Raw genomic sequence first — 12,529 nt, 5'->3', positions numbered from 1 at the left:
AATGCACGTGAAAGCACCTTGTCAAAGTGTTACGTTTCCTGTCACCATTGCCCGGTTACACCTTTTCCAAGAATTAGAATATAATAAAACCCGCTTAAGCACTACATGCATTTAAAGTAACTTAATCTGCTTTCTGTGATTCAGGAGGTCCTTGAGGAAGTTACACAATTTCAGGGTCATTGTCATGAGCATGAGGTAGTTCTGTAGAAAAAAGGTTTTTAAGTTTCAAATTAAATGGGAGCACATCGACTGTATTAAACCCAGAAAGAAACAGATCACCTACTTGAAGTCCCGTGTTTTACAGCTAGAATCACTGGGCCAGAGAAACTGTGTGGCCTGCCCAGGATCACATGTTCATTAATGTCAAATCTGGGAGTAAAATCCAGGCTCCTGGATCCCAGCGCTCCTTTTATGGCCAGTTATCTTTAAACTCAGAAGGTCTGAAGCGAGGCGAAGAATACGCTGATGAATGTGGCTGCAACTCTGAACATGGAATCAAAGAAATGTTAGAAGGAAGTTGAAGGGCCTGAGTATGTCACTGATGGGTATGGCACCATGAACTTGACTTGACCCGCTGTGGGGAAAAAGTGCCATGGGATTCTTAGTAGTTTTCTTAATCATAGCAGTTCATGTCTTCTGTACAAAATTCATCTCCACTGTGCTCGGAAATGGACTGGCAGTAAAAGTCCAGGTCTTCGTGTGGCTCTCACAGGCTTCTTGTAATCTCAGGGAGTAGCATAACAGATGCACAATAATGGTCTTTCTCTCTGTTTATCAATGATCACTAAAAGCTAGGCTTTTCAACTTTGTCGAGTTGTGACGTTGCAAGGGGTAACTGTAAAACAAGTTCTGTTACATGTGCCTCCCTCGTCTTCCCCATGTCGCTTCTGTGAGCCATGTGAAGTCTCGGGTCCAAAGCCCATGCATGGGCACTGAGTGCCTCTGAGCAAGAAGCCAGGAAAGGCAGCACTGTACTCCTGGGCGTGTTAAAAGCAGCGTTCCACCACCTCCACCTCCTTCCTTTCCCACTTATTAAATAGATGTCTTCAGGTATCTACGAGTTTTTGTTGTTGTTTTCCTTTTAGTTTACTGATAACTTGAAAAAGCCTCCAAGGATCAGAGTCTTGTGTGGGGAGAATTCACTTCACTCAGTCTTGTCTGAATTCTTAATAGTGTTGAAAACCCATCTGAATTTGAATCTGGATGGGAAGTGCATAGGTAAGCGTAGTGTGATGGCTATGAGCGCAGACTCTGAAACTACACTGCCTGGGTTCAAATCCAGCTCCTCTTGTTACTATGGCCCTGTGAACTTGGCAAAATCCCTTAAATGCACCGGGGCTCGGTTCCCTAATCTGAAATACTGTCTCATTGGGTTGCAGTGAGCGTGCAATTAAATGAATGTTTATCAAGTCCTTAGAATAGTGATAGAAGTGCTTAAGCTAGATTAAATAGTTCTGATTAGGCCAGAGTTGTCCCTGGGTCCAGGGCTGTATTCCATTAGACACTGTTAACACCCAGGCCTTAAGCCCCGAGGCTTGAGTAAAGGAGATATCTTTTTCCTTAGCTAAAATTGCAAAGCACATCCTACAGCCACCTTTTTATTCTGTGGAACTAAAAAGGCAGTATCAGTGAAACTTGACTTCAGACACCAGATTTATGAAGCCTCTCTTCAGCTCAGTGAATGTGCCTGCCATCCCTTCATGCTAATTGGAGAGTAGCCACTCTGATCAATGTATCGAGTGGCCTCAAACAGGTAGCCTGCTCTGCCAGGGTCACCTTCGTGAAACTGCTGGGACTGCCGTGGTATTATTCTCTGCAGCAACGCGCAGGCTGGGTTCTGTCTGCACACAAGCCCAGGGCACTCGCTCGGGTTCCTGGTGAGGGGGTTTCCGCCTGGTGGCTGTGCTTGCGGCAGGGGCCGAGCTGTGGGAGAGGGTAATGGGAAGTGAAAAGAGAAACTGTCGTTCTTAACCAACAGGGCTGTTTGGAGTGTGTGACTCTTCTTGTATTTAGGGAAAAGATTACTCATGACTATTTTCTTCCATAGAATATAAAGAACCTCAAATTACTACTTGCATCCCCCACCCCCTTCTCACCCGCCCCCCTCCGTTTCCGTGTGTCCTCTGCAGAAACTTCAGCATTTTACTCTCATTTCCCCTCCCAAGCGGGATTCAGTTCTGTATTTGCTTTGGCACTTGTGCTTCCAATCAGCACCCCCCCACCTACTTTTTCCTGTTTCTGGCCCAGCATCTTCTACTGTGCGGCCCTCTCCCCACCAGGTGCTTTCTTCGGCCAGGCCTGACTTGGAACCCGGCAGTTGTTCCCTTGTGTGAAGGGGAGGAAGGGAAAAGTCCCAAATGACAAATCAGTACGCTGTTCTTGCTCAAAGATAACTGACACCCTTGACAATAATAGGAAGTAACCTTGAAGGTTTTTCACCAGTTCAAAAGTTGAGATTTTGCTGAGCCATCCTCACACCCACTCCCACCTCACTGTGATTCCCCATACGCGTTTTCAGGGTCGTTGGAAAGAGTCGGGGCGCCCCCTGTATCCAAGGCCCACTTTTTAATTGGCATTGCTTCTTGGCCCAGTCAGAATCTTAAAAAAATTTTTGCCACTTTATTGTAAAGATCATAGAGCAGTACCATACTACACATTATTATTTTATAATGCCACTTTTTTCTGTGTGAAAAAAAATTATAAAACTTAAAAACAAAACAAAACACCCTCCTACATGCCTATCCCTGGGGATAGGAGGGCGTAGGAGTGTGTTATTATTCCAGTGCTTGTAGTTCTTTGCAGTTCTTTATTGATGCCCTATACAGTGGACCAGTTTTGAAGACACTTCCACAGAGTTCAAGGACACCAGCTACCACTCTTCAAACTAGACTTTACAAAGGAGCCGCCTGGAAGACAGAGGCAAAGTCACGCCTTAAGACCCTGCGCCTTTTCCAGGGGGGTCTGCACCATTCATTCCCCAGGGATGGCGAGCGGCCCATCCAAGTAGACCAGACAGGCAGTTCTTTGTGGTGACTGAATTAAACGTGGAAAGTGATTCTTTCCAGGGTCAAACTGAAGGACACTTTGTAGCACACTTGTGGAGTCTCCTTACCAAGTTTAGGTGACCAAATAGAGAGACTGAAGCCCCTCCTAGCCCCTGGTATTCAAACTGTTAATTCACACAATGTGCTTTTATAGAACGAAGCTCCGTGGAGCGGAGCATCGAGCAATCTCCGACCCATCCACTCTCGAAGACGTGGGTCTCAGGACTCCTCTCAAATCTAAGAATCATTGAAGACATCGGAGAGCTTTCTTCATATGGGTTTTAGCTGTCTGCAGTTACCAGATGGGAATTAACACTGAGACTTTTAAAAATATTTGTTAACTTGCTGAAAAAATAATAAGCCAAGCATATATTAGCATAAATATATATTTATAAATATATTTTCCAATTTGTTTTACATTTCTGCAAGTCTCTTGAGTGTCTGACTTCATGGAAGATAGCTGCATTCTCATGCCTGCTGCGGTACCACATGTTGTCTAGCCTCTAGAAAATTCCACTGTATACTACTCAAGAAAGAATGAGAGTTAAAAAAAAAACAAAAAAGTAAATAACCTCTTAATATTGTTATGAAAAGAGTTTTGACTTCATAGACCCCTGAAAAGGTTTGGGTACCCTGAGGGGATTTCCAGATTACACTTTGAGAACCACTATTCTAAACCACTTGAATGATAGCAAAGATTTCTCACAACAGCAAAATAAAATAAAAAAGTAGACTCCCACACAGAGATCCGGCCTGAGCTGCGGCCCTCCCTTTGACCCACTGCTGGTCCTACCCAGAACCTAAGTACCACCCCCACCAAGGAGTTCTACCATCAACAAGCAGAGTAAAAAGGCAAAAAGACCTTTTCCCATTACCTTACCCTCTCAATTCCCAGAGGCAAGGCTGATAGTTTCCCAGAGACTGAGCGAATGGCTCTTCCTGGAATAAGTTTCAGGGAATACTTCATTATTTGGCATCTCTGGGAGGTCAAGCCCAGCTCTGGAACATTCTCACTTCAAAAGGACGCTGGGCTGCGATCAGATCAGCTCTGATTTTAAGGTCCCCTTCAAAGTACGTGCACGTGTGTCACAGCTCTGAGCCCCCCAGGGGTGCGTCGGGCCACCGCAGAGCTGTGCCTTTAGAGCAAACCGGGGTCAAGAGAGCGCTGAGCAGGGCAAGGAAGGGCAGGGCTCTAGACGGACGGTGCCTTCCAGACATAAAAAGGGATTTTTTTTTCTCATCTTGCCTCTACACATAAAGCTCATTTGGTATCACACTTCAGCACTCACAAAGTGCCAAAGCTTGAATTTTAACCTTGGATTGAGTTGAATATAAGGGCCCTTGAGATATGGAGACTCGATTTTGTTAACCGTTCAGCAATCTTTCCCTTTTATTCCAACTGTCTAACTGACAAGACCTTTTTCTCTCTTTCTTTCTGCCTCACTCTCTCTCCAACAGGCTTGCAGCCAATTTACTGGAGCAGGGATGACGTAGCCCAGTGGCTCAAGTGGGCTGAAAATGAGTTTTCTTTAAGGCCAATTGACAGCAACACATTTGAAATGAATGGCAAAGCTCTGCTGCTGCTGACCAAAGAGGACTTTCGCTATCGATCTCCTCATTCAGGTGAGAGTCTGGGCTCTTGACACATGCTCAGCTTAGAAAATCTGTTCATCGCTGCTGGTCTTCGCCACTGCTCAGCCTGCCCCAAAAATCTTTACTCTAGGTCACCATGGGCTCAGCTTAGTAGAGGAAAGATCCTGCTAACATATGTCAGTTTGAGAGGAGAAAAGGAAGAGCTTTCAGATCAAGGGAAACTTGCAAGGTTCAGAGAAGTAACCCCATTCGGACCTACAGTCGCTGGAATTTAAGGTATCTAGTTGTGCCACCGCAGGAGGAGGAAAATGCATTCCAGCCCTTTTATCTCTACCGTGCTCCCGAGTCTGAAGACTTAAACAGAGATGCCGGAGAGTGAGAGAAGGCTGTGAACCTCTCAGTTAACGACAATCACAGAAAGGGACCAGGAATGAGCTCTGCTGTGGTAGCTAGACTAGACAGTCTGGAAAAAAGGAGGGAACCGAGAGAGAGGTAAGGACTGGGCAAGGCAAGTTTACAAACACACTCAGAGGGCCTCAGGTGATGTCCTGGTTCCCCACTAAAGTTTTTGTAGTAACGCACCTTGTAGCGGTGGAACCCTGAGCACTGTAAGTGCAAGTTTCCTAGTTGGGCTCATTGGACTCGGAAGGTGTGTCACGGTGAGGGCCCCAAAGAGCACAGGGCAGATTTGGTTCAGTAAGGAGTGTTTGGACCTGCAGGGGACATGAATGATGTCGATCGGACTTCAAATGTACTTTCCAATTTCACATCTTAAATTTTGTGGATATTTAGAAGGTAACTATTTAGGAACTCCGTATGTCAAAGAGGATCTTTCGCCTCTCAAGGGGCCTGTTACTCAAGTACCAACAGGCCCTCCTTCTATTGAGTCTCATTGATTTAACTCATCTGACAGAGACCCTTTTTCCCTTGACCAAGGGCAAAGGTCCTGCAGAAGGTTTTGGCATAGTCTGCAACTCCATTCAACCCTTATTTACTCCTGGCAGCCTGCCAGCAGTTAATAAACCAACCGTCAGGAGGAAATGTCCCTATCACAAGGGGTGAGATAAGGATAGAGAACAGAATCTCCCCTGCTTTTCCCAATTTCAGCAGACCGTTTGTATGAGGAAATGACAAAGGGGAAGTTTCCCCGAGAAGTGTAGATGGTATTGAAACCTGGAGGCTTATATCTCTGAAAAACAAATCATCTTTTAAGGTTTTGTAATGGACATAAAACATACCTGATATATTTTGTCCCAAATCATTGATTTTTATCCTTGATTTTAAGTCTCAGAATAAGAAAACTATAGAAAACCATATAAATAAAACTAACATAAAAGGAACCCAGATAGTTCCTTTTAATTTAATGCAAAAATACTTCCCTTCTCTGTTCGAGGGGGAGCTCAAAGATATTATGCTCAAAGAGACAGAGTTATTTAACTGGAGGAAAAGGACTCTTAACTCTTTTATGTTCCAGACAAATCATTTATGTAAGACAAATGAAGGAAAACATGGTGATGTGTTTTGACTTTATTTGACTTAGACCTTGGGCAAGATTTCCTCTCCTAGTCTTTGCAGATTCCCCTCTCATCCTATCTCAGATGCTCTTTTTTTTTTGTTGCTGGTTTATTTTTCTCTCCAGTAACCGCTCAACTTTACTTGTGAAACTAGGTTTTCTCTGCTCAAAGCCAAAAGCAAAGATATGCAAAAGCCTGTCAGGAGTTCCTTGCTACTTTGTCAAGCCTTTGCTGGCATGGGCCATGGGGAAGACTGGACAGGTCCTGCTGTCCAGTTAGATAGGCAGGACTGCACTGAACTTGAGGGCAGAGGAGGCTGGAGAAGGGAGAGGGCAGAGGAGGCTAGGTCTCAGAAAAAAGGAACGGAGTTGGTCCACACCATGAAAGATGGGTGGAACTGAGTGGGCGGGCAGGAGAAGGAGGGCATTCTGGGTAATGGGAACAGCATTCACCTAGTAAATTTGGGTGACGATGAGAAAGTCCACCTGATGAATGGAAAAGGCAGCAGGCAGGAAGGCCAGCCGAGGCTGATTCACAGTCCGGACATGAGGTGATGTAGGTGGGGGCAGCAGAAGTTCCTCCCATGAATAATACTCCCCGAGTAGCCCTGCCAGTGGTACCAACTCAGGAAGTTGAGGGTTAGGAGAGGTGATTTCTTGCTCGATTGTCAAAGGAAGCTCAAGGGTATAATAGGAACGACTTTGAAAGGTAAGCACGGGGGAGGTAAGGAAATGTGTTAAGGAGGAGTTGCAGGCCAGTTCGCATGGAGGAAGAGTCCAGAGATAAGGCCACATATGCCAGGCCCTCCACTTGAAACACTGTTCATCGTCGCTCATCACCCCTCCCTCACTCGTCTAATTGCCTCTTCATATTTCAAGTTCTGCTGTTTTCTCCAGGAAACTTCCCCTGACTTCCAGCCCTACTTCCCCAATTCCAACCTGCCTTCCCTTTCTCTCTCTCTCTCTCCACATCCATCTCGGTTAGATACTCCTCCCCTTTTCCCCCAGAGCTTTCCCTAATTCCATCATGGCCTCTGACACACATATACAGAGGCACTGTGTTATGTGTGACTGATTGCTGTGCCACATCCTGTAGCTGAAAGTTCAGTTTGCGCCGGGCTTGCGTCCCATTAAGCTGCCATGTCTCCAGCATCCAGCACAGTGCACAGCACCCAGCTGGTACTCAATAAACACTGGCTGAAAAATTACGCAACATGAGAGGACCTTAAAGCCCAGGTTAAGATGTTCGGGTTTTGTTTGCAGGTAATGAGAAACCACTGAAAGGTTTTGATTGGGAGAATGATAAGACTGGAGCACTCCCTTTGGAACAGATACTTGCCATCAGTGCATAGGGCAGATTCATGGAGCCACTGAAAGCTAGAAGGCCACTGAGGATGCCCCTGCTGCAGTCCTCACGTGAGCCACTGAAGTCCAGAACTGGATCATGAGACCACAGCGATAGTACTCGGGCACAGGTAGTTAGCTAAGACAGGAGGCAGCCTGGAAGCAGGAGTTCGTTCTGGCCCAGCGATGCCAGGACTTCCAGGAAGACGCGTCCCGTTCCGAAGATGGAAATGTGAGATGAGAGCCAGTCCAGAGCTGGGAATTGTAGATACGAGCATCATCCCCATTACCCTGAGCTGGGAATAAAGACAAATTTACACTACAGGTAATTTAATTAAGGTATCAGCCAGAAAGCCATGGATAGAATTTCAAGGTGATACCTGCCAGTAGGGGCTACAAGAAAACTTACCACAAAAGAGAGGAGTATTGTCAGAGGGTTGGAAGAGGGAACAAGGGAGTGAGGGAGACGCTTTTCGTGCAGCGTGCTCCAGCAGGGTGATGAAGGCACGGTGCACCAACTCGAGTTCTCCCTGGGTGGAGACGGGGTATAGGCAAAACTCTTTTTCTCTCTCTCAGAGGTAGCATTGGCCACAGCTGCTTCTGACATGGGCTTGCTTTTCTCTCACTTGGTGTGGCTGGCTCTTCCACAGATCACGCCACCTCATTTGCCCTTATTTTTCTCATCCATAAAATGGAGTTTTCACCTCATGGCTCTTAAACTTCCTTCAACTGTTAATGCTTCAGTCCAATGTCAACCACTGACACAGTGTTAAGCTTCTAGTAAACAGTAGGACTTCCCACTCTATAAGCAGTGAGTAGATACTTTGATCTCCCCCAACTTACATACCTTGTAAAACTTACACTTCATCCACTTTTTTCCTTGAATCTCTTTTGCTGCCTAAGAAGACTCAGCAGCAGTGTCTCGCTAATCATGCAGCTGCCGGACTAATTAGTATCTGGCTACCCTCTCACCGTGAATGGATGTTTGTAGCTTCCTTCCGGCCTTGTTTCCGGCCAGACCTTACCCAGCATTTTGCTCTCTAAATATGGACATGACATCCCTTAACAAACTCCTTCAAATGCAGAGAGGGGAGAACAGAACTCAATGAATTATCGTTCCCTGAAATATTAATATACCTTAGCTCCAAACATGGTAGCCTCTCTGAACTCTACATTCTTGAACCAACCTAACAAACTATAGTTTTCACGTCCACTTTGAGGACAAGGGTCCTCCTTTTTCAGTCATTAGACTAAAGCAGGGAACTACAAGGGTGGGCCCCAAAGAAACCACAGGTGTCTTCTGGAGGGCAGGCCCCTTGTAATAAAGCCTCCCCTGCTAGGTCAGTGTTCCAGAATCCCATCCGTATCAGTGCACCAGCTGGCGTTATTGCAAGAGGCTGCATTCGGCTTCAGTGACATTTTTGGTAGACTCTTTCAGTGCGTTTGCCCATTTCATGATGGGTGATTTACAAGAGCACCTGCCCACTCCACGCTGAGTGCTCAGCAGCTTTTGTCCACAAACAGCATGACCCCCATGCCCCGCCTTCCCTATTCACCTGAAATTACCCCAGCAACTTTTTTTTTGTTTCCCTGGATGGAAAAAAGTCCTCGAAGAAAAACGTTTTGCCCATGTGGAAGAGGTGAAACAAAAAACAGCAGAGGCACTGAAAGGCGTCAAAATAGATGCATTCCAAAACTGTTTCAAGTGGTGGAAAAAACATCTCGATAGGTGTATTGCATCCAATGGACAGTACTTTGAAGGTGACTGAAGTTTAAACATGTGAGAATAAATACACAATTTTTCATAAAGAAATTCCTGGGTTTTGGGGTCCCCTCCTGTATGAGGGTATGCACATAGTCAATCAGCACCTGAAAATCCCACTTTAAATCAACTGAACTTGAGAAACTGAATGTTATGAAGTCCCAGGAGAGGCTCTTGGTGCCCTTGTCGATGACACTGCGCATTGGTCCCAGCCTTCCGGAGAACAAGCAGCGTATAGTAAGAACTTCGAGACTAATCATACCCTTTCACTGATAACGCCATTTTAAGGGGAAAAAATCCTAAGAAAACAATCTAATACGAGTAAAAAGAAAATTGTCCTTAGCGATTCTATTTATAATCATAAAAACTGGAAGTGCCCCAGCCACCCAATATGAAATCTGCTAAACGAGCTCAGAGAATGTAAATATACAGGAATACACTCTAACTTCACAACCATTCGTGAAGTCACTTGTTATTTCTTCAAGAGATTATACAGATCTTTGCAGATCATGTTCAGGACTGTCAGTGTTACTTCAAAGACGGGTAGAAGCCATTCAGGGCTTGAGCAGAGATTGGCCAGACAAGGCAGAGACGAAAAGTCAGTATGGCTGTCATCGGAGAGCAGCGGTGGTGACTTGAACTAAGACAGGGCCAGCTGGGAGAAGGGGATGGCTCCAGGGCTATTCAGAAGACCAAGTCTATGCCTGATTAGATAGATGTTAGATAAGAGGGAGAGAGGTGTTAGGCTGACTGTCCAGTTTCCAGCCTGATCAACTGGGCATTTACTACTGAACTCTGATATATACCGTGCGGGTTGTTGGGACTCCATGTATGGTGCCTGCACGACATGCCAGAGGCAATACCTGGAGATAACTGAACGTTCTGGAGTTAAGAGGAAATGCGTGGTAGGAGTAGGTTTGCCGTAGACAAGCTGGTGGAAGCCATGGGAGTAGATGAGAGTGCCCGGAAAGAGTGACCGGCGAGTTCTGGGGAGCCTGCCTGCGGAAGGCCTGGAGAAGGAGGCAGAGCAGAGAGGTGGGGAGAAAGCCAGGAAAAATCAGACTCTCTGAAAGCATGGAGTATTCTGACGGGAGAGGTGGTGGTTCCTGGTGGCTAATGCTGCTGGGAGGGCAGGCGAGTCCCCAGGCACCAAACACTGCCCGTTGGGTGTGACAGCAGGTAGGGGGCCTGAGCAAGAGCAGTTTGGAGAAGGACCGGAGGAGAGACTGGAATAAGGGGCCCTGAGGAGTGGAAGGGAAGGAAAGTCACCATAACAGAGGGCAGCTCCTCAGAGACTTTCGGCTGCAAAGAGAAAGAAACAGAGACACCTGGAGGGGAAGGTGAAGACCAAGGTGTGTGTGCGTGCAAACACGTCTGAGACAGGAGACACTTGAAGCTGCTGAAACGCTGAAGGGAAGAAACCCATACAAAGACGTTGAAAATAAAACCGTAAACTAGAGAGAGACACGCACTGTGAACTAGAAATGTCTGTGTGAAATGATATCAACTGGAAAAAAATGCCGTGCATATAAATGTGACTACATTAAATGTTTGTGTGTGCTTTAAGGACAAAGGTATTGAAGCTAAGGAAACACTGTCTAGGTTTTTTGAGACACATCTGTTAATAATTATTATAATCGTAAGGGGTCCCATCTACTGAGCAGATGAGGTGGCAGACAGACATGGGCTGGTGCTTGTTCACATCATCTCATTTAATCGTCCTAACAGCCCTGCCACGCCTGTGGCATTCTTTTCACTTGAGGCAAGGAATATTGAACTAAGCCTTGAACTAAGGTTCAAAAATAGTTTGCCTGAGTGCATGCAGCTGACAGATAGAGGAACCAAGATTCAGACTTGGGGCTTTCTTGCTCCAGAGCCCAAGTTCTTTCCTCTAAAAGTGAAGAAACTTAGATAAATTTGACCCTATAAACAGCATCTGTATGAACTTGGTCATTAGACAGAAGGAAACTTGATAAGCCACTTGCAACTGTTTTATTCCATCTCACTATTATCCATTTGAAACAAGTTGCAAATAAAATAATGGAATTTAGAATTCTCAAAGCAGATGCCTGGCTTTTCACGTCCAGATCACCATTGCAACACTGTGTATGGGCTTAGAGTGTGTGTGTGTGTGTGTGTGTGTGTGTGCGCACTCACATGTATGCACGCATGTGAGTTCTGTGTGTGTCACATGTGTGCATGCACTTAATAGTATGCCTGGGTTTTACGGGGCCCATAGCTTATAATTTGGGGGTCGCAAATCGTTCTAGGGCTCCTCCCAAAGGACTCTGTAAGTGAAGGCCCCTGAAACTCACCAGCTGCAGGGCAAGCCCGCCCCTGCATGAGCGTGTGTGCACATGAGCGGTGTGTGCACACATGCAGGTTTGTGGAGGCATTAACAAAAGCAAGAAGCACCTTTTACGGTTAGGACTAGTTGTTTCTTTTCTGGGAAGACAGAGAAGATTTATCAAGAATCGAATGGGCCAAGAATTTTCCGAAAAGTGCCTTTTGAATTCAAGCCAGTGATCATTAGCTAAGTTAGATGTGAGTACTTTGGCTCATGCTCTTTATTTTCAACAGCAAATAAATATAACATTTTAAAATACCTTCTTTACTCCAGAGATCTTTTTTTACTACTACTTTGCAGATAGGATCTTCTGCCCATAGGAACGTTTTAAGAGTGTATCAAGGGAACAGGCCGGGTGTTGGAGGAGTCAGGGGACTGGAGAGGTGGAGGAGGGTGGAAGGCCGTCTTTGTTTATTTAGAAAACAGTTGTAGACGGGGCAGGCGCATGTCCGTGCGGCTCCAGTAGCCAGAACTAGGAACCGAAGTACATGAGTTCGCACAGGGGGCCAGATTCCAGCTCAGCAGAAGAACTACCAACTAGAGCTGTCCAAAAATAGTTTGCTTATGTTGTGGCCGGCTGCCCATCGCTGAAAGTACTCCGCCAAAGCCACTTCTTGGCAGGGGAAGGGGAGGCGGGGGACTTTTAACTGAACACAAGTTTGAGTCGTGACAAGAAACCTCTAGAATACTCTCTCAGGCTAAGATTCCCAGCTATTGTCAGGCAGACACTATTATTACCGCCAGTCATATACACACAGAGTGTTTCACAGTTAGCTGGGCCCCCCCCCCCCCCCCCAGCAGTGGCGTGTTTGTGCTGAGCCTGACATATTCCCCAACTGAGCCCCTGGTTACTGAGGACACATGTCAGTGAATGGATAGATCTAGCTATGGCCATACTTCGTGGCCTTAGAATGAAGTTTTTTCTT

General features: G+C 46.0%; 1 protein-coding gene across 3 annotated transcripts in view; it reads left to right on the top strand.

The window, feature by feature from the left end:
• The window catches only part of ETV6 (ETS variant transcription factor 6), a 218,554-nt gene that overhangs the window by 165,916 nt on the left and 40,109 nt on the right, over window positions 1-12,529 (top strand). For all 3 annotated transcript variants that reach the window (XM_028531572.2, XM_028531571.2, XM_028531573.2), the window contains one exon: window positions 4,503-4,667. In XM_028531572.2, coding sequence (XP_028387373.1) covers window positions 4,503-4,667 — 165 coding nt within the window. The remainder of the gene's footprint in view (window positions 1-4,502; window positions 4,668-12,529) is intronic.

Source organism: Phyllostomus discolor, chromosome 2 (genome assembly GCF_004126475.2).
Source record: "Phyllostomus discolor isolate MPI-MPIP mPhyDis1 chromosome 2, mPhyDis1.pri.v3, whole genome shotgun sequence".
Lineage (NCBI taxonomy): Eukaryota > Metazoa > Chordata > Mammalia > Chiroptera > Phyllostomidae > Phyllostomus > Phyllostomus discolor.
The sequence above is the reverse complement of the archived record's forward strand: the minus strand, read 5'-3'. Positions and strand labels throughout refer to the sequence as shown.